At 41.8% G+C, this 22,741-nt stretch overlaps 2 protein-coding genes across 2 annotated transcripts in view; both read left to right on the forward strand.

Moving 5' to 3' along the window:
- Positions 1 to 22,741, forward strand: part of pcdh18b (protocadherin 18b) — a 413,724-nt gene that overhangs the window by 16,649 nt on the left and 374,334 nt on the right. The window lies entirely within an intron of this gene.
- On the forward strand, positions 14,801 to 22,676 carry LOC308076404 (myosin heavy chain, fast skeletal muscle-like; the record flags this gene model as incomplete). The annotated part of the gene is made up of 16 exons (XM_080416638.1): positions 14,801 to 14,830; positions 15,809 to 15,850; positions 15,971 to 16,189; positions 16,279 to 16,422; positions 16,678 to 16,834; positions 16,925 to 16,952; positions 17,043 to 17,151; positions 17,261 to 17,353; positions 17,441 to 17,504; positions 19,677 to 19,775; positions 19,859 to 19,962; positions 20,447 to 20,585; positions 21,240 to 21,358; positions 22,157 to 22,306; positions 22,401 to 22,571; positions 22,671 to 22,676. Exons 3-16 carry the CDS (start codon positions 15,983 to 15,985, stop codon positions 22,674 to 22,676), a joined length of 1,590 nt encoding a protein of 529 aa, XP_080272764.1. The 5' UTR covers positions 14,801 to 14,830; positions 15,809 to 15,850; positions 15,971 to 15,982.

Here is a 22,741-nt window from a genome sequence, read left to right on the forward strand (position 1 = left end):
GGTTGCTCACGCCGAAAACAGCCATCTACAAGCTCACAATGTGTCGTACAGCGACGCGTTGTGAGCTTGTAGATCGGCCGTTGTCTGCCAGTAGGCCGCTCACCGCCTTACGTTAGTTGTCCCCCTCCCCTCCCTCGATACCGTCCCTTTGCTGTCTTGTAAAACAGATCCAGAATCAAGCCGCAAATTCAGGACGGCCATCCAGACCCACCCGCCATTTCTTTAGCTACAGTGACGCCCTGCATGCTAGGCATCGTGTCAGTGTGCTGGGGGTGCAAACAGAGATGCTGAGTGTGTAGATTAGGCTTATTTTATGAGGCTCAGCAGCTTGAAACATTAATATTTGGACACCTTGTGGTCATCTTTTATACGCCATTCCCTTCACCAGGGGTTCTCAAACTATTGCATGTCAAGGACCCCGAAATTGATATCATCCCGCGGACCCCCATTTGAAAAGATAATCCCAATAATCGAAGATTTTATTATGGTAGCAGTAGCAGTGATTCTCAAACATTTTAATTTCAAGTCCCCCCAGTTTGATATGCATTAGACCATGAACCACCCATTTGATGGATTTTTTTTTAATCTCTCTGGGAGTTCCATTTGTACACTCTCTGAGTTACAGACCCATAGAGCACCAAAGTCTGACATCCCTGACACTGCTGCTAGAGGGCGCTATCCCCCTGGGTCTGGAACACAGTTTGCAGTCTAAGATTCCCCTATGGGAAATCCAATACAACAAAATAACGCTGTGACCCAGGGATAGTGGGAGTGACGTCAGGACTTGGGTACTCTATAATAAGGGTCCATTTGGTTCCTACGTATCCATTAGCTGGCGACCCCCTGGAACCCCCTCAAGGACCCCTGTGGGTTCCTGGACCCCACTTTGAGAACCACAGCCTTACACTACGCTGCCATACAGAGCCAAAGTACAGTAACCAATATGTTTGGACACATTCACTCATTTATTGGTCTCAAAAGTCAAAACAGCCTTCATTATTATGAGGGATAAACAATGACCTCATGAACTTACCATACAATTAGTGCGATATCACTTAATACACCGATAACTCATTTGGCTCGCCATTTGAAACACTTTAACCCTTAAACCCCTGTAGTCTTAGAGAACTGGACTTGAGTTGCAGCTGTACTTCAAGCACTTTTTACGTCTGCACCAAATCTCTTCACCAAAAAAATATCCTACCTACAAGACTGTAGATCGGCTATTTTTGACTAATGCTCCCCCCCAGAATTTGGCCCTTTTTGTCAGTTTGATTATTTGGCATAGTTACTGCATGTTGGCTGGTACTTAATCACAATTTTGCAATAGGATAAAATAATCTATATTATTGATATACGATCCACTTCACAAACTCAATGCTGATACCTGTGTCGTTGGCGCCTACAAGACGATGGTGGATGGTGGTCTCAAAGCACCGAGCGAAGAGGAGAGAAAAACTATTTTAAGAGGTTAAACATTAACATTGTATTGATGCAATTTCCTTTCTAATAGCCATTTTTAACCATACACCTAAAACCGAAAAATAGCATATCTGCAAGCTCACAACGCGTCGTGCTGCACGCACACACACACACACACACACACACACACCTATCCACCGCCGTGTAGGAGTGAACAGGGGGGGGGAGAGACGAGGGTCTTGCTCTGGGATTACATCAGCAACATGGAGTCAGTAATAGTTGAGAACGCTACGCCATGTTGACCTGCCAGTCACATCACAGGCTCTACCCACTGGGAGAGACCACCTCTATCTACAGAAAGACCACCTCTATCTACTGGGAGAGATCACCTCTATCTACAGAGAGACCTCTATCTACTGGGAAAGACCACTATCTACAGAGAGAGACCACCCGCAGTATAATCCTAAAAGCCTCGCCTGAAATGGATCTGATGCAGTGGTGGATAGTACAGTACTGTACACACCAAAAAAATAATCCCTGTCCATTTCTCACCCCATGAAGCCTTGAATTGTTGTTGCATTCCTGAGCAGTGTTGGGTAACGTTACTTTGAAAAAGTAAAAGTAACTTGTTACGTTACAGGATTACCCTCTTAGAAAAGTAACTTGTTTTAGATTACTTTTGCGTTACCAACGATTAAAACCCCTTTTGCGAGGAATGACATACAGCTCATTAAGAGTATGTTTGGTAAACATAAAATCATGAGTGCAGCCTACCGGAATGGCCAGTGTTGTGGAGCTGTGCTGGGCTTCACCATGGCATAGTCCAAGTTCGTCCTACTTCTCCCTTCACCAACAAATCAGAACATAATGTGAATACTTCCATGACCAATAGGGTATCCTCTCTGTCTTCGCTCAATCTCTGCCATAGGACAGGTGAAACAAATTAATGTAATACAAAACCAAACGGGAAGTACCGTCAGCCGCGTGACACTCACACCAAAAGAGGTGACCAATAGGCTTTATGCACAGCAGCCACATTAGAAAGAAATGTGGCCTCTTCAGGTGTTACCATTTACACTAATGAAGGCTCTGTTCCATTTAGTGTAGCACAGTGGTTCTCAAACTTTTTAATTTCAAGGACCCCCATACAGTAACCTTACGGGTCCATTTGGTTCCATTTGTACACTTTCAGAGTTACACACCCATAAGGGTCCATTTGGAACCCCCTCAAGGAACCGCGAGGGTCTCTGGACCACACTCTGAGACCCACTGGTGTAGCATTGTGTTTCCAGTGAGCCAACATGCACAATATCAGCACCCTGACTCTGTTTGACCAGAATGGAACAGAGCCTTTAATTAGCATCATTGGTAACACCTGTGAAGGAAGTAAGGAAGAGGCCCAATTTCTTTCCAATATGGCTGCTGTGCATGGAGCATTTTTCCCCCCATTCTGAATTCCCATTGACGTGTTTAATATCGCGTCAAATAAGAACTGTTGTGGCAGTTCACCGTGCCACTGACACTTCATAACCACCTCAGCACTACACAAACACCATATACATAATAGCCAGGTAGCATGCTAGGATAGTTTGGTGGGTGCACACAATAAACACCATTTAGCAGCCTTTAGTAAGTTTCCTGTATTATTGTTCCCTTAATCTATAACATCAATTATTTCACACAACACAGGGTTAAAGGCTTTGAATTGGTCTTTATTTATTTTAAGTTGCAGGGAATGTTTTTGGCAAATGTTTGACTCTTGTTTATTTCTCTTACCAAAGTGCTTCCTGGTTCTGGGCAGTGACGAAGGACCCGAGTGTAGCTTCAGGCTGCCTTATATAGTGCCTGTCTGTTTGTAGCGAGCATGCTCAGTCCATCCATGCTGAACCATACCAACTGTGGGTTTGAGAAAAATGGGTACTCTAATTATTTTTTATAATTTTGTATTATTATTGTGGGAAACCTTTGTAATGTGATGACACGTTAAATGTGTTAAATGTGAATTGTAATGTCTTTAAAATTGGGGAATTAACTGGTTTGGGTGTAAATTGAGGACTCAATTTAAGATTGGTACAGTCCAGTGGGAGGGGCTTAGCCTTTAAAAGTAGGGTACCGGCCACAACTTAGGCAGTCAGTGAAGGGCTGCAGTACAGAGCAGACCTAATGCCAATCTGGCCAGTATTATGTACATATTATTTCGTGCTTTATTTTTGTTTAAATTTGGATTTTCTGAAAAAGGTGAATAAAACACTTGGTTTTGCAACAAAGGACTGAGTTATGATTCCAGTGTTTTCGGCAAATACCCACACTGGTACGGAGTTTGACATTTGGTGGCAGACTGCCACCAAATGTCAAACTCCGTAAATCCCACCACTGCCACTGGCAGTGGTGGGATTTGAACCCACGCCAACATGCACAATATAGCAGCATCCTGACTGTTTGACCAGAATGGAACAGAGCCTTCATTCATTGGTAACACCTGTTAAGGAAGAGGCCCAATTTCTTTCCAATATGGCTGCTGTCAAAGAAGTCTATGAAGCTATACCTATGGAATCTATGAATGTTTAATCTTCAACATCATTTTAAACAATATGTTGGTAGCTGATAGGGGTCCCTGCTTCGTCTCACTCAGCTAAGGGCTCCTTGGCCTGAAAAACATTGAAGACCCCTGTTCTACACCATATTCTGTTGGCTACAAGGCCGCAACGTGCATAGATCATCTATTTTTGCAGAATGTTCACCTACTATGACAGACCCAGAATAGGGACGCCAGGGTTCATGTGGTTCAAGTACTATTTTACTGTGCTTTTATTTGACTTCAGTATAAAAAATGTTGGACAGAATTTCCTTTTTTGTCAACAAAAGTGCTCTCAGGACTCTTGCCGGAGCCCTCATTCAATGCCACTTTGACTATGCTGGCAACTCCTGGTTCTCCAACATCTCAATGTCTCTAAGGACTAAGCTTCAAACCTCCCAAAACAAACTGATTCGGCTACTTCTTGGCCTGGGGCCCATGTATGACCCACCCTTTTCCAACACATTTTGCTAGCCTATATGGCTAAGCAATTAAAAATGAGATTGGCTTTCAAAATAGTCAATGCGACTTGTATTGACTTGTCCTCAATACCCGCATATCTGGCTGAATACCTCAAAAACGTGAGCGACACCCACAGCCACAATACTAGAGGGAGCGACAGCAACGATATGGTAACACCCACCTATGGAACAAACATGGGTCAATTCTCACACTGCCACCCAAGTGTGGAATGCCCTGACCCCAGCCCTTAAAACATGTGCTTCCTTTAAAACAGGCCTGAGAATCCACCTTTCAGGAGGCCAAAGGGGGAGGTCGATCCAGGAGATCGTCAGGAGACATGGTTGAAATCCAGGAGACTCCTGCAGGATCCAGGAGTGTTGGCAGCCCTGATTACATCTAAGAGGCAAATATTTACTCCACTACACATATTGGACAGTTTTAGTCAGTAGTTGCGTTGCGTTGCAGATTTAGATGATTCAGTAAGACAATCTGAGTGCTTCTTCTAACCACTGTGAAATGAGCAGGTCTGTCTGAGGAATGCACACAGTTGGGAACACGGTGGACCGGGGTGGTCGAGGGGATAATGGTGACACCTAGAGGCCAACCATGTGGACTGCAAACACCAGTGGCTCCGGCGCCACTAATATACCAGAGAGGAGAGGAGAGGAGAGGAGAGGAGAGGAGAGGAGAGGAGGGGAGGGTGAAGAGAGGAGAGGAGAGGAGGAGAGGGTGAAGAGAGGAGGGTGAAGAGAGAAGAGGAGAGGAGAGGAGAGGAGAGGAGAGGAGAGGAGAGGAGAGGAGAGGAGAGGAGAGGAGAGGAGAGGAGAGGAGGGTGAAGAGAGGAGGGTGAAGAGAGGAGAGGAGAGGAGAGGAGAGGAGAGGAGAGGAGAGGAGAGGAGAGGAGAGGAGAGGAGAGGAGAGGAGAGGAGGGTGAAGAGAGGAGAGGAGAGGAGGAGAGGGTGAAGAGAGGAGGGTGAAGAGAGAAGAGGAGAGGAGAGGAGAGGAGAGGAGAGGAGAGGAGAGGAGAGGAGAGGAGAGGAGAGGAGAGGAGAGGAGAGGAGGGTGAAGAGAGGAGAGGAGAGGAGGAGAGGGTGAAGAGAGGAGGGTGAAGAGAGAAGAGAAGAGGAGAGGAGAGGAGAGGAGAGGAGAGGAGAGGAGGGTGAAGAGAGGAGGGTGAAGAGAGGAGAGGAGAGGAGAGGAGAGGAGAGGAGAGGAGAGGAGAGGAGAGGAGAGGAGAGGAGAGGAGAGGAGAGGAGGGTGAAGAGAGGAGGGTGAAGAGAGAAGAGGAGAGGAGAGGAGAGGAGAGGAGAGGAGAGGAGAGGAGAGGAGAGGAGAGGAGGGTGAAGAGAGGAGGGTGAAGAGAGAAGAGGAGAGGAGAGGAGAGGAGAGGAGAGGAGAGGAGAGGAGAGGAGAGGAGAGGAGAGGAGAGGAGAGGAAAGAGAGGAGGAGAGGAGGAGAGGAGGGTGAAGAAGAGAGGAGAGGAGAGGAGAGGAGAGGAGAGGAGAGGAGAGGAGAGGAGAGGAGAGGAGAGGAGAGGAGAGGAGAGTGAAGAGAGGAGAGGAGAGGAGAGGAAGGGAGGAGAGGAGAGTGGGGGGAGGAGAGGAGAGGAGAGGAGAATGGGGGAGGAGAGGAGAATGAGAGAGGGGGAAGAGGGGAGGAGAGAGGAGAGTGGGGACGGAGGAGAGGAGAGGAGAGGAGAGGAGAGGAGAGGAGAGGAGAGGAGAGGAGAGGAGAGGAGAGTGAGACTCAACAGAGCCCTCTGCAGGTGGAAGTTCTGTACTGCATGGCTTAGTTGAATGCCACTGGAAAGAAAAGGAGGGGGAAAAGAAGTGATGTCACCTCAATGTCCTGCTGCCCTCAGATTTAATTAATCAATGAATTAACTTCTTACATCCTATATAATTGGTTGAACGGCGTCTCACAGGGCTCTATACTGTAGGCCCCCTGATTTCTAGGGTCAGATTTACTGACTTATTTTGAAAAGCAAAACCAGATTCCGAACCAGCAGCAGCCAGGGAATTCAATAAATTCACACACGTTTTAAATATTATTATTATACGAGATTATCGTATTTGGGCATTTTTGGAATTATTGCTTGTACATCGTACAGAGGGTAAAATTATAATTATAATTTAATTAATTATAGTACAAATACGATAATTATTGTACGACTGGCAACACTGGTGCGATCGTGCATCTGAATGCATTTGCATTATGTCAATGCCGCGATGCCGTCATAACCAGAGGTACATTTTTTACTTAAGTAAAAGTATCATACTGCAATGTAGAAATACTCTGTTAAAAGTAAAAGTCCGGAATTCAAAAGTATTGGTATCAAAATGTACCAAATTAGCCGATCTACAAGCTCACAACGCGTTGCATCGCGACACATTGTGAGCTTGTAGATCAGCAAATGGTCGAAATGTATATAAGCCTGAAGTGGTTAATGTATGTTTTGTAATAATAATCAAAATCTACAAAGTAACTAGTAACTAAAGTTTTCAAATAATTGTAGTGGAGTAAAAGTACAATATTTGCCTCTGAGATGTAGTGGAGTAGAAGTTAAAGTATTGCAAATTGGAAATACTCCAGTAGCCTAAAGTAAATGTACTTAGTCACTTAACACCACTGGTCATATAACCCCAGACTGTGCCTGAATTAACTGTTGATTTTAGCCCCCTAAGGTGTAAGGTTCCCCCACTCCGTGCCTGAAATAGCCGGGCATAACGAGGTGTAGAGCCACCACTTTTACCGACGAGGGAGGAGGGGGGGGGGGGGGGCTAGTCGCTAGGGAGAGACCTGATTGAGTTGGGTCCCCCCTCAACCCCGTCCCCCCCGTCCCCCCGCCCTAACCACTGCTTTCTCTTCCACTTCTCTCCATCTCTCTATTTCTTTATCTCTCCGTCTGTCTCGATATTTTCTCACTATCGTTTTCTGTCTCTTTCCGTTCCGCCTTGTTACTGCCCAACCAGACAGAGGGAGGGGTGGAGAGAGAGAGAGAGAGAGAGAGAGAGAGAGAGAGAGAGAGAGAGAGAGAGAGAGAGAGAGAGAGAGAGAGATGGTTGGAGTGGGGTGGGGGTGAGTGCAGTGGAGATGGAGATGGAGAGGGTAATTGTGGGGAACAGTCTAGTATTCGCCAAGAAATGTCGAGAATTGGACCGAACGAATGGAAAGAAACACAAGACACAGAGAGAGAGAGAGAGAGAGAGAGAGAGAGAGAGAGAGAGAGAGAGAGAGAGAGATGGAGAGATGGAGAGAGGAGAGAGGCCAGGGGAAACAGTGAGAGAGGGAAGGCAATGGAAAGAAAGGAACTTGGGGAGTGACAGAGACGGGATGTGTAGACGTTAGAGATGGGAGAAGTACTAAAAAAATTACCTCAGTAAAAGTATTAATACCACAATGTAGAAATACTCTGTTACCAGTAAAAGTCTTGTATTCAGTATACTTGAGTAAAAGTACAAAAGTATTGGCATCAAAATATACTTAAAGCACCAAAAGTTAAAGTAGCCTACTCATTAAGCAGAATGTCCCATTTCACGTTTTCAAAATTATAAAAATCTTTTGAAAAAAGTCAAAGTAGGGAGATTGCAAGTGCGGTTGCCCCACGCGAGTCGCGGGTTGTGGCCGTGGGGACCTGGGAGGAATAGCGTCTGAGGCCATGCAACATGCAATTAAAATTTGGTGCTGATCGGATCCTGCATTCGTGATATGCTGTTTAAAGAAATAGGCCCCTTCCACAAATTCTGCACGCCAAAATTGTCATGGTAACATTTTGCACATTTGTGGGGCCCCCTATGGGTCAAAGTGGAAATGCTTATGGCGCCACGTTGAGTACACGACCGTCGACATGTGATTCAAATTTGAGGTTGATTGGATGTTTCGTTAATGATTATTTTCTTATAAAATAGGCCCTCCAACTAACTTTGGAAGCCAATTATGGACGAACTATGGACTATAAAAATTCTGTCTATATGTTCATCACATGGGTCCAGAGATAATGTGTACAGATTTATGTGAGATTTGGACCAAATTTGTTGAGGAGGACTTGTGAAAAAATAATTACTACATTGGATTGGAACACAGGTTATTTCTTTCCCCATTTCCTGAGAACTAACGGTTTTGGACATACAAGTTTTCCACCCGACAGTGACAATATGGGCAAATCTCGGATACAGGCTATGATGACAGCATGCAAAATGATCATACAGAGTCATGGTGACAAATAGCGGTTCCCACTGACGGGCCATGGCGATACTGCAAGAGGGCGCGCAAATAATTGTCACAACATAACAATTACGTAACTTTTTTATTCTTCTTATGGTATTATTTATTGAAAACCTTGAAAAGTTATTTTTTATTGTGATACCGATAAATAGGAACTTACAATTTACAATATAGGCATTTAGCAGACTTGCAATAAGCGAGGTAAACACATACATCACCCACCTTCCGGCAAACATGGCCTTTTATGTTTGGAGGGCCAGGCCCTGCTGGAGGCACCATGGAGAATTTGAAACCCTAGTCTCTGCAGTGGGGGGCAGGAATTTACCCCTGTACCACCAGACAACCCTAGTAGAGATATTACAGGATTGTGATGGACACGACCATTGCAGTCAATCAAAGTCAATGCCGAAGCTGAACTGTGTCAAAGCTGTACAGAACTTCACCTTTATGGACTGACAGCTAGTTCTCAGTGCCAACTCTCACACTTAATGCACCGGCGCAAAGCAGCGCAAGCAGCGCAAAGCAGCGCAAATGATGAAGAATGCGCGTGTCATTGCTAACCATTAAGCTGAATTCTAATCCCCAAAATCTCGGCCACTCGCTCACTCCCACTCGGTCACTCCAGCTTGACCAGAAAATAGTTTGGCCCCAATTGGTCATTTGCTTTTTGGAGGAGGCGAGTGGAGGAGCCGAGTCGGCTCTCCGAGTGCGCATGGAGCGAGTGTACATGAAGTGTAGGCTCGACCACTCTTCACATCTCCTCGCGGAAGACTTCCGCATCACATGTACACGTTTTTTTTTCCTTCTCCCATGACGTATACATGGTCCTCCTCCACATGTGGCTACACAAACACTGCTTGAAACCTGAAACTATGCCGAAAACACCGGCTTTCAGCGAAGTGAAGACACACATTTTCATAATGCTGAATTATAGAGCTTCAGCTGATAAAGTAACTGAAAAGACCGCAACAAGACACTGGCTGTATTGTGTTGTATGATATAAAGCATAATAAAATTACATATATTGTGCACACTTCTTCTGTCTCAAAAGCTAAGAATAGTTAATTTCTCTCTGTGCATGCCTCAATGCACGGACTACTATAAATGACTGTGACAAAGATTGTTAGATATGTTTAAAATAATGTATTGTATTTATATGTGGACTTAATATGATGTAATTCAGAGTCAGACATACTCTGTTATATACATTGGCAAAGCATGTAAGTTTGCTCATTCACTAGTTCAGGAATAAATGGCTTTGCACAACAATGTTAACTATAAAGATAACGGTGTGGCCATCCACATTGATGAATTGTCTATTCTTATATGTTGTTCTATTCTATACCTGCATATTATTCTATGCATGTATATTTTCATCCACGGCTCTATATGGTTCCTGTCAGAGCCTTCCAGTGATCCAGCTGTATGAGACGTAATAACTGATTGCGGAATTTGCCGTCACTTTGAAATGACGCTAGAGTGCATTCCGATCCTGTGAGGCCAACGGGGTCAACCACTCCATCCTCGCATTTAATCCTCTCCTCGCAGGTGCGGGGCTTAGGCGCGAGTGGAGGACGCGAGGAGAGTGACCGAGTGTTTTTAGTTTTTGGGGTTTTGGAATTCAGCTTTAGATACAACATGACTCTTAGATCATTTCTGGCCATGCGTTGCTTACATCTGCTTCCGCATCTGCATGTGATCACAGCATGTCGAAGTGCTGTGTTTGCATTGCTTACCTTTATTTATGCAGGTGCAGTCCCATTGAGATTAAATACATCGTTGCTCCATATTTTAACTTTTTGTGTTTTTTCGTAAATTAACGCCCTACATAATCAGACTACAGCGTCAGACACAAGCATCAAAAGTAGCAGATCTACAAGCTGGAAAGCTTGTTTTGAACTTGTCGCTATTTTTTAATTTGAATTCTGAACAGTAACAGTTTCTACCCGACAACTGCCCAACTGTATGCAGTGGTGTAAAGTAACTAAGTACATTTACTCAAGTACTGTACTTAAGTACAATTTTGAGGTATTGTTTACTTTCCTGGCGTATTTCCAATTTACTTTTACGTAAGTAAAGCGATTTAGTACTTTTTCCACCACTGCTCGTCTGTGATTACTCTGTTGTTTTATCAATAAATGAGGTGGCTATTTTCAAATAGCCGTAGCCTAGTGGCTTCTTTTGGGCTTGTTTTCAGCCATAGCTTGGGAGGACGAGACCGCCGTTCAGAGTATGGGAAAGTATGGGAAGTCTCCCCATTGGCTTAAAGGACAGCCAATGATCGAAAACATGTCGAGAATATGTCGAGAACATGTTGAACATATGTTGACTAGTTGCTCAGTCTCTTCTAAGACCAGCTTTGCAAGCTGGTAAAAACAAATCATTTTCAATCATTTATTTTGGGGTGAACTACCCCTTGGCAGTAGGGTTCGTTCACTTTTCACCTTTTAGGGGCTCAGTTATAGTTCTAGGCTGTGTATATATATATATATTTTTTTTGACCAGCACCCAGTGGGTGCTCCTCATTTCACCTGGGTGCTTTAGCCCCGAGGCACCCACAGTATCGGCGCCCTTGGCTGTGTGAGAGCCAGTGTTGGAAAAGTTACTCAAAAACTCGTTTGACATGATGGGTCCATTTGGTTCCATTTGTACACTCATTTGAATTAAATTAACACTAAGACTTTTACTGTGTATGAATTCATAACTTACAGACTAAATAAAAACCACACCTCAAACTGTGGGCTCAAACTGATAATGAGACAACCTTTGAACCACTTCTGTGGTTTATTAAAGCAGTTAAGCTCCAAACAAAGTGCTCGGCCATATGAGGCCAACATGTGCCAGTGCATTTCAATGCAATCCAAAACTATTCACATTAGCATAACAGGTTTGTCACAGTCAGTCACAATTTGACAAATAGCCCTACAATATTAACCTGAGTGACAGTAATGAGTTTAACAAAAATAATGTGTTGACTACTTGACTTATATATAATAGGATACAACATTCTGTATGGCTGGATATTTAGTTCATCATTATAAATCTAGTGTCCTATAACTTGCCAAACAAAACCTGGGTCAGGCTTGACACATGTAAATAATCCACTGAGCATTACACATAACAAGCCTACAAGATGTGTAGTTTTTATAAAGAGCTTCAGTTCAACTACAATAATTCTGAAAAAAAGGCTCCCTCAGCAACACATGGTTTCTGACAAAATGTGGGAGCCAAAACATTTAGGCGAAAACAAAATGACAATTCAAATAGTCTATTAATAATGTTCAAAACTATATACTGTATTTGACTTTTTTATCCATTTGACCATAATATCAACGGACCAAAAACGACACATCACGGATCACGGAATGAAAATAAACAAGACACTAAGCCCACAGTACCACTAAGCCTTGTGAAATAAGTAACTCGTTACTTTTGGAAAATAGTAACTGTAATATGTATTAGTCAAAACGTGAAAGTAATTAGTTATATTGCTAGTTACTGGAAAAAGGTAATAATATTACTTTTTTCGTTAAGTTACTTTAGTTACTTTCCAACACTGGTGAGACCGTGAGAGAGGCTGTGTGTGCAATTATACATGACATCTGTTAATGAATGCATTTGTGTTGCCATGTAATGCTAAAATGAAATGCGATAAGTACAGAAAAAATAACAACCAGGAGAATGAGACTAGCAGGACACTGCCAAAGACGTCAAGAGCTGCCAGCCAGCAAAGTGGTGCTGTGGGAACCAACACACGGGCACCGGTCACGAGGACGTCCCACACTGGCATATGTGGACACAAGAATGATGCAGGAGCACTAAGTGCCAATGAGCTGGCCAGATGTATGGAGAACCGGGTTGACTGTAAGTGATGATGGAGGGCACGTCTGAGAACGACCCAGAGAGAGGGAGAGAGCCAGTGCTTCAGTGAAGCCAGTCCCAGTAAGCCAGTGCCAGCCTATTTGTTGGAGCTGTTAATAACTCATAGATTAGTGGTTCTAAAACTGTGGGTCCCAGGGGATGTGCTTAATGTGCAACATTGTTTTCTCACTCAACAGTAAAAAAAAAAACATCCAGTGAATCAGAATCAGAATCAGCTTTATTGTCACATATCCCAGGTTTACAGAAGTAATTAGAAAAAGTGCTCCTCGGAGCACAGGTCTCTGCCAGGTCAGGTAGGTTAGTGTGCGCCAGCAATGTTTGGAATTCAATCAGGCTGGAATGTGAAAAATCTGACGTATCGGACAGATCCGTCTTGATCACTTGACTAAAGACATAACATGTACCGATTTGCGTGAATTTGTAGGAGTAATATATAAAAAAAATGTTTTGCAAAAATAGTCCTCCTGGTGTCGCTATAATAGGACAATGTTGAAAGGGGTGGCATTTGCTCCTCAACGTAGAGCGAATGTGTGTGCAGTTCTACCGCAATCGGACACTGCGTTCATGATATGCGTCATTTTGCTCAAAACGGGCCACTCCTGCAAACTTAAGATGTCAATCTTAGCCAATCAGGATGGAATATGAAAAATCTAACAGATCCGTCTTGATCCCATGATCAAGAGATCATGTGTACCGATTTGCGTGAAATGTGGATAAAATCTGAAGGAGTAATATCCAAAAATGTGTTTTACATAATTTGAAATCCTGGTGGCGCTATAAAAGGCAGATGTGAAAAATGCAGGGCAGAGTGTTTTCCTTGGCCTCTAGGGAGTGTACATACAAAGTTTTACGTAGATCGGTACAGTTATAGATAAAAACAAAAATTGGCCTGTTATAGCGCCACCATGAGGCTGATTTGAAAAATGTCAAATGGCATTTATTCCTCGGTCTAGTGGGAATGTGTGTGCAAAATGTCACGGAAATTGCATGCTGTGTTCATGATTTGAGGCATTTTGTTCAAAACGGAGCACTCCTGCAAACTTTGGAAGCCATTCTTAGCCAATCAGGATGGAAAAAGAAAAATCTGAAATACCTGTTTCGTTTAATGACTATAGAGATACTGTGTACCGAATTGCGTGGTGCCAAAATCTGTAGGAGTACTGACAAAAAAATGTGTTTTGTAAAAAGCAGCTTCCTGGTGGCGCTATAACAGGCCCATGTGAAAAGTTTGGGGCAGAGGTTCTGAATTGGCATCCAGGGAGTGTGTGTGCACCGTTTCACTGCCATCATGCCAACAGTGCCGAAGATTAGCTGTCCACAGACGGACGGACACACAGACACACGAACGGACGGACGGACAGACAGACAGGGTGCAAAACATACACTCTCGCCATGACTTTCGGCCTGGCGGAGACAAAAAGTGGGTGAAATTTGTTTTCGTGCATAGTTCTCATCTTATCGTTATTTCCATAGACAAAAAGAGAGGGAAGAAAGGGGAGGGGGTGTCAAGGGCGAAAGGAGATCAAACAAGTTATCTAGTGTATACAGGGTGTCTGCACATTTCTAAAGTGACAATTTAAGGACTTTTTAAGTAATGGTGTTAAAAATAACACCATTACTGCGTCAAAAGTAATCAACAAATAATAAAAATGGTCAAACATTGGCCAAATAAACACAAATTTGAGGCAATCATTTTGAAAATAGACGATCTAAAAGCTCAGAAGTCTCGCAACGTGAGGTGTTGTGAGCTTGTAGATCGGCTATTTTTTAAAGTACTGTATGAAGTAGCATACAATGGAAATATTCAAGTAAAATTACAAATTACTCAAGTATTTGAGTGAATTTCATTATTTACTTTCCTCACTGAATATTAACATGTTCCAAATAATGTATCTGACAAGACATGCTGACACTGTAATGACTCTACCAAATGAATGAACCCAGAAGCACTCCACCGCCCTGCCAATCAAAGATTATTTTTTATACCATAGCCACTGGCATGGACATAAACCACATTGCCAAGATGCAACACCAAGTATCATGTTGATGTTAGAAGTATAATTTTACAATTTTAATAATAGATTTTAAATGTTTAATTTGAATGGCTAAATGGATACTATTGCAATGTCAACCGGAATGTAAGGACCTTTTAAAGGCAACTCCTACTTTTACTTTCTGCATAGCATGCAATGAACACCTCATATAAAGCAGGATGAGATGGACCCATGCACCCATTAGCAGAGGAGTTCAGAGTTCCGTTTGTTGGTGAGTGAGACTTCATCCGTCCTTCATAGTCCTTTTAATTTATTAGACATGCTAGCTATTCATACTTAGTCTTATAAATGTCTTAGAGATGTTAGCTATTCATCGTCATATAAATGTTGTACAGATGCTGGCTATTCCTAGTCATATAAATGTATTAGACATGTTAACTATTCATTTTCATCAGGACTCCGTACATAGCGCCACATAGCTACACACATGATCTGAGGTTACACACACACACATAAGAATGAGTAGACAGAATAATGTATCTTATAGTGTACAGATTTAAATGATTGATTGTGTATTGTTTTATTTATAGTGATATGGTTTAGGCCAGATTGGAATTAGCTTTTGTTCATTCATTTCTATTTAGACATTTCAATATTGACATGATTACTTAAACAATAATTTGCATTGTATGTGTTTCTACCAGATACTTTCTTACTCTTAATCAAGTCAATATTTGGAAGTGTACCTTAACATCTACCAGAGTTATTATTTTAAAGTAACAATATTTTTTACTTGAGTGCAGTTTGGCTAGTCTACATAACTCTGAATGTAACCTTAATTCATAATGGATTAAACAATGGAATTAAAGTGTATAAGAAAAAGTATCTAGCATTTCTTCAGTACAAATAAAATACAAAACAAGAAACAAAACTGTAAGGAAACAAACATAAATACTTTGTGAAATTAAGAATAAGCAAAACACAAACAAACAAGCAAACTAATAAACAGAAATGGCAAGTATAATGTAATTTCATTACATGTAAATAATATTGAAATGGATCACTCTTTTCGGATGTGGAACTAATGAGAAATACAAAGAAAATGTCTCTCTTATGAAGTGGTGTGTGGCAAGAATGAACATTAGGATTCATATAATCTAATTTAATTCATGATTATAAATAGTAGTGTATTAAATCATTCAACTCATGTTAATGTCCTCAAAATTATGTTTTTTTTTTCCACACTTAGGGGTTGCACACAAGGTTCCACTGCTACTGGTAGAGGGGAAAAGTGAGTGTTCATAACTACATTAAGTTATAACCATAAGAATAGTCCTACATAGTCCTACAGTTATCTGCTCAGATCTCAAGTCAGCAAAGGCATCAACGCCATCTATTTGTCCGTCTACAGAAAGCCGCCACCATGAGTACGGACGCAGAGATGGAGCAGTATGGCAAGGCCGCCATTTACCTCCGTAAGCCAGAGAAGGAGAGAATGGAGTCTCAAAGTGCGCCCTTTGATGCCAAAACTGCAGCATATGTGGCCGATACTAAGGAGCTGTACCTCAAGTGTAAAATCAAAAAGAAGGACGGTGCCAAAGTCACCGTGGAAACGCTCTTGGATAAGACGGTAGGTAGAGGTGTATCTAAAATCAAATAGTAGCACAGTATAAGTCACAATACATTCTGAAGTTGTGCTTTTTTTATTTATTTTTTTAGGAAAGAACTGTGCCTGAGGCTGATGTCACCCCTATGAACCCTCCCAAGTATGACAAAATTGAGGACATGGCCATGATGACCCACCTCACGGAAGCCACCGTCCTGTATAACCTCAAAGAGCGTTATGCAGCATGGATGATCTATGTAAGGTTTTCTACATGCTGAGAACAATACAGCAATGCACCTGTCGACAGCAAAGAAAAACAGACTACAAGTTATATTTCACATCAACACATTCAACCATAGAATAACTAATTCAAACAAACTCATGGTTCTGAAGTTAACTTGCTCATTAGTGGTAATCCCAGCTCTAGTGATCCGTTGTCCCATATATGTGGCATGCTCATTGCTCAGTGCTATGTTGTAGGATGTTAATGTTCTCTCTCTTCTCCCCTTCAGACCTACTCTGGCTTGTTTTGTGCAACTGTGAACCCCTACAAGTGGCTCCCAGTGTACGACCAGGAGGTTGTAAATGCCTACAGAGGCAAGAAGCGTATTGAGGCTCCACCCCACATCTTCTCTGTCTCTGACAATGCTTATCAGTTCATGCTGATGGGTACGTACTAGTCAGAACAATGTCAAAAATATATTACTGTAATGGTTTTGTGCTGTATCCATGACTAAACGTTTGCTCTACATTTTCCAGATAAAGAGAACCAGTCTGTCCTGATCACGTAAGTTTCCCATCTACTATGCATTAAAAAAGGAACATTGTACACAAATTCACTAACTGCATTTCTCTGAATGTATGCATTTATAACCAGTAGAGAATCCGGTGCTGGAAAGACTGTGAACACCAAGCATGTCATCCAGTACTTTGCAACAGCTAGTTCTGGTGGAGAAAAATCAGCGGCCGATAGTGGTAAAATCAAGGTATATGTACAGGTTTTTAACTTTAACAAATAAATGTTTTTGAACATAAAGCATTTATATGCAATATAGCAATTTGAATTTAAATTGGGCGATGTCTAAAACATTCTAGGGGTCACTGGAGGATCAGATTATTGCAGCCAATCCCTTGCTGGAGGCCTATGGTAATGCCAAGACTGTGAGGAATGACAACTCCTCCCGCTTTGTAAGTGTAAATAATGACATTTTATGAGAATACCTGCAATAATTCCACAATGTAGAGGGAAGCAACAAATTGTGCTATATCAAACAGGGTAAATTCATCAGAATCCATTTCAACACAACGGGTAAACTGTCCAGTGCTGATATTGAGACATGTAAGTATGAAGTTCACAGATGATAAATTATATATGCTTTAATTTGAGGATTAAATTTTGGGTTATGAACAACCCATATAGATTATTATTATTATTATTATTATTATTATTATTATTATTATTATTATTATCATTAGCATTATCAATTATGTACAACCCATATTGTTATTGTTATTCGTATTATTTGTACTACTATTATCATTATCATTATTACCCTTATTATTATTATTATTATTATTATTATTATTATTATTATTATCTTACATATAATTTGAGTAAACTCTGTCGGTCTGTCTGTCTTGGGTGGTGTCTTGGGAGATCAAACTGCGCATGCGTCGCAGCTCGACTCAGTGTGTGTGTGTGTGTAAATTCCCCACACATTAACGTGTGGGGAAGGCACCGTTTAGCGTTAGCCAAAAATGTCGAAGAGTACTTACACATTACGTCATCGCAGTCACCGCGGCAAAGTCCGTATTCCCACCACACTCACGCTGATATGTCCGTCATTTTCGTGCCAAACAAAACATTTTTACCCACACCAGCGTCTAAACAAAGCCTCTAAGACAGGCATTTTCCTCCGTTCCTGCTCGCTGAAAGTCGCTTACAATAACAGGACATGGCAACACTGGCAGAGACACGGTGAGCGAAAGAGAAACAGAGAGAGAGAGACAGACAGACAGACACAGATTTTGGCTCGCGTGCGGTGTGTGTGTGTGTGTGTGTGTGTGTGTGTGTGTGTGTGTGCACGTGTGTGTGTGTGTGTGTGTGTGTGTGTGTGTGTGTGTGTGCGCGCGCGTGGGGGGGGAGGTTCGCGACGCGACCGACTGCTTTCTGTGTTGCCAGATTGTGTGCGAGAAACAAGCAACCAGGTTTATGAAAAAACGACAGGGAGAGAGACGGTGGATCTACATAAATAATATACATATGAATATGGATATTATATGGAGATTTACATATATTCCATATATACATGTTATTATATATAAATAAATTACATATTACAATTATTATTTCAATAAACTGTTAGATATCATAATATTAGACATTACAATAATATGTATTATTATGTATATTATATCTTATACTCTGATAAATATTGTATTAATGATGTTATATATTATATTATTATATATTATTACATATAATTATACATTATTATATCATAATATTATATGCTGTATTACAGTACATAACACATATTTAACATATATGGCACATTGTGTGCTTGACTCCTGCCTTCTCCTTTTCTCCCATTCCGCGGGCCCTGCCATGACAATCTGTGGACCTGACGACGTTGCCACTGTCTTTCACACCATTTAATTCTTACCTTCCTTTTATACAAATAAACTGCTAACTTCATCTCCTGCGATTTGGTCTATCTTTTTACATTTTCATTCTATTACAGAGTGTACACCAGTGCACACTGCTCACGGGTCTGCCATGCCGGGTGTGAGTAATCCCGAAGTTGAGTTTTGGTCATTGGAACGGTGATGCACGTCACCTGTTTGTGGAGCCCAAACCTGTGAGCCCAAACCTCTGAGCCCAAAAATGTTTCTGCCCGGTTCTCCTCAGTGCCTGGAGCTATTGATCTCAAATTGCGCACAGCCATTGACCATTACCATGTGCATGTGACTGCGAAGCCCGTTTTTCAATATCACTAAATCTCTGCTGTTTATTCGCATTTTTATGTCAAAGAATGTCGCCATGCTTACGCTGGCCAATCAAACTGCGCATGCGTCGCATCTACAGCCCCACAGCGTTACACTGTTGCACACACAGAACACTCGCCTCCGCGGCCGTGTATGCGCGGACACGCACGTGCGCATGCACGTTGGGGAGACACGTGTCAAAATGTACATTATTTGTGTTCGCGCGACGGCCGCGTATGTGTGTTCGCGACGGGGGACAGCTCTGGCCGCATGAGGGTGTGTGTGTGTGCGTGTGCGTGTGTGTGTGTGTGTGTGCTCGCGACGGGTTGCGCGTGTGTGTGTGTTGGCGACGGGGGACGGCTCCGGTGGGGGGGCCGCAACGGGACACGCGAGAGGAGGGGGGGGGGCCTACGGGACGGGACGCGCAACAGGACGTGCAATAACCCCACGTTTGCAACTACTTTTGCCTGCGCACCTCACCGGGTATGGTCTAGTTATTATAAGTTATGTACAACCCATATAGATCTGCTGGAGAAGTCCAGAGTGACCTACCAGCTTGCTGCAGACAGAGGTTACCACATCTTTTTCCAGATGATGACCGACCACAAACCGGAGATTATTCGTAAGTGGAATTACTGATGATGCAATGAGAACATAAATGAATGAATAAAAACACAATGTCCCCCTTTTTTAATCCCTTTTCAGAAATGTGCTTGATCACCTCCAACCCGTACGACTTCCCGTTGATCAGCATGGGTGTGATCACTGTGGCCAGCATTAATGACAAAGAGGAGCTGGACGCAACTGATGTCAGTGAACATTATTTTTACTTTCTAATACTCACTGTGCTACCCCCCAAAATAATCATGTTTGAACTGAGGACCCCCCCCCCACACACACACCCTGACAAGCACTTGTAGCCGTTCAGGCATTACATTTAGTTTGACTCGGTTTCACAGATAAATATTGTGAAAATAGATAAATCTACATGTTTTCAAATTGTTTTCCTCTTTCTAGGTAATATTTGAAAATGTGGCCAATGTTTGACAATTTGTATAGTATAGTTTGTTGATTACTTTTGATACAGTAATGGTCTTATTTGTTTTATTTTCATTTATTTATTTTATAGGTATTGAAAGGTATTGAAAGTCCTTACATTGTAACTTTAGAAATGTATACACTTATACTGTATGTTGGTTTGTTTACTGTTGAGTTGTAAACAGTTTTAAAGGATGTTTGTTAATCTATGCTTAATCTCAATCTTTTGAATACATCTCTGCTTATTGACATCAGGATGCTATTGACATCCTGGGCTTCGACGGTGAGCAGAAACAGTACATCTACAAGTTCACCGGTGCAGTGATGCATCATGGTGTCTTGAAGTTCAAACAGAAGCAGCGTGAGGAGCAGGCTGAGCCTGACGGCACGGAGGGTGAGCTGCATCTATATTTATAGCATTATCATTATTTTTTTATAATTATTGTAATTATTATTATTTATCATGATGAGCTGCATCTTCTACTAAGGAATGAAAATAATGCATACTTTGTCACAAGTATTATATTTACTTATATTCTAAATGAACTATGCCAAATATATTTTCAATACATTTCCATTCTTTTTTTTTTTAATTATACAGTTTAGACTAATGGTTATTTGATTTACCTATGATCCTAGATTACTATCTCTATGCATTCGTGTTTGCCTTGCTTACTGTAAGCCACTCTCTGGATTAAAGGGACACTTCACCCCAAAAAAACGTTGTTTCAATGGATTAGTCACCCCATGGAGACTTGAATTCATGGATATTTTTTAGTTTTTGTCTCATTCCTAAGACAATAATTTGATGACCAGCGGACCGGTAGGCAGCGGTTCCGGTAGGAGACACAACGACTCGTTTTGTCTCCGACCGGAACCGCTGCCGGTCATCAAATTATTGTCAAAAAACTAAAAAAATATCTATGAATTCAAGTCTCCATGGGGTGACTAATCCATTGAAACAAAGTTTTTTTTGGGTGAAGTGTCCCTTTTAAGAGCGTCTGCTAAATGCCTAAATTGTAAATTGCAAATTGTATGAACATTTCAGAGGCTGACAAGATTTGCTACCTGTTGGGCCTGAACTCAGCAGATATGCTTAAGGCGTATTGCTACCCCAGAGTGAAAGTCGGAAACGAGTTTGTCACTAAGGGTCAGACTGTGCCACAGGTGAGTAAGTTACATTATTTCCATGTTCTGATTTCATACACGCCTTCAATTCTCAACACAGCATACCATTACAACTCTAATATATTTTTGAGTTGTGTCCATGCACCTCTGACAAATTATTTTAACAGTATTGTTATACAAAAAAAACATTGTGTATCCAACCATACAACCCCTCTGGCTCACTCAGATCAGCTAACACAGGGAAGCTGTCAGAACCTTCCCTAAAGCACCCGGGATAGACTCTTCTCCCTTCTGGAACTGTGGAACAAACTTGACTTCCCATTGCAATTAGAACTGCAGACTGCAGAATCTTCCTCCGTAATCTGAAGACTCACAGACTTCACCTTAGCCTGTAGCACCTGCCGTAGCACTTACCCTAGCCTTGACGACCTTACAGGCTTATGCAAAGGCTAAAATGTAATTTAGATAGCTTGTTATGTAGACAGAGGCCAGGCTCATTTGTAGACCTGGCATCCTATAGTGTGTATGGTTTCAATGTAGAGATTATTGCTTTTTTTTTTAGATTATACTGTTTAGACTGAAGATAGGTTCTTGGTTCACCTATGATCCTAAGTAAAACAAGGATCATTATCATACATCATATGCTATTCATTTGATGTTTTACCTCGTGTTTTCCTTGCTTACTGTGAATTACTCTGGATTAGCACATCAACTGCCAGGTATTAATGAATTAATTAATCCGCCACCACCAGCGTTTTTACCTTATTTTGACGAACCACAGAAAAATTGAAAATTGCATAATTCACACCCCTATTAATAATGTTCCTATTTCCTTAGGTAATGAACTCAGTCGGTGCCTTGGCCAAGTCCATCTATGAGAAGCTGTTCTTTTGGATGGTCATTAGGATCAATGAGATGCTGGACACCAAGCAGCCTAGAAACTTCTACATTGGTGTGCTGGACATTGCTGGTTTTGAAATCTTTGATGTAAGCATGGACTTTTTTAGTGGGAGACTAATTATTTTTGTCAAAATTACACAATTAAAAGAGATTGGGCTAATGATAATATTTCCACTCATAGTTCAACACCCTGGAGAAGCTGTGCATCAACTTCACCAATGAGAAACTGCAACAGTTTTTCAACCACACCATGTTTGTTCTTGAACAAGAGGAATACAAGAAAGAGGGAATCCCCTGGGATCTCATTGACTTCGGCATGGACTTGGCTGTCTGCATTGAGCTCATTGAGAAGGTATACAATTAGTTTGTGCTTTAATGGTCATGACATGTTAATATTGTTTTTGTCATTGGCACTAAGTTTTCGTTTTTGGTGATGTGTCTCTTTTGAGAGACCTGAGCCTGAAGGTATGTTTATTAATATAATATGATGTGTTCTATTTTTTTTTGCTTAAATGTGTTTTC

The sequence above is a fragment of the Gymnoscopelus braueri genome (genome assembly GCF_963280865.1).
Source record: "Gymnoscopelus braueri genome assembly, chromosome: 20".
NCBI classification, from domain to species: domain Eukaryota; kingdom Metazoa; phylum Chordata; class Actinopteri; order Myctophiformes; family Myctophidae; genus Gymnoscopelus; species Gymnoscopelus braueri.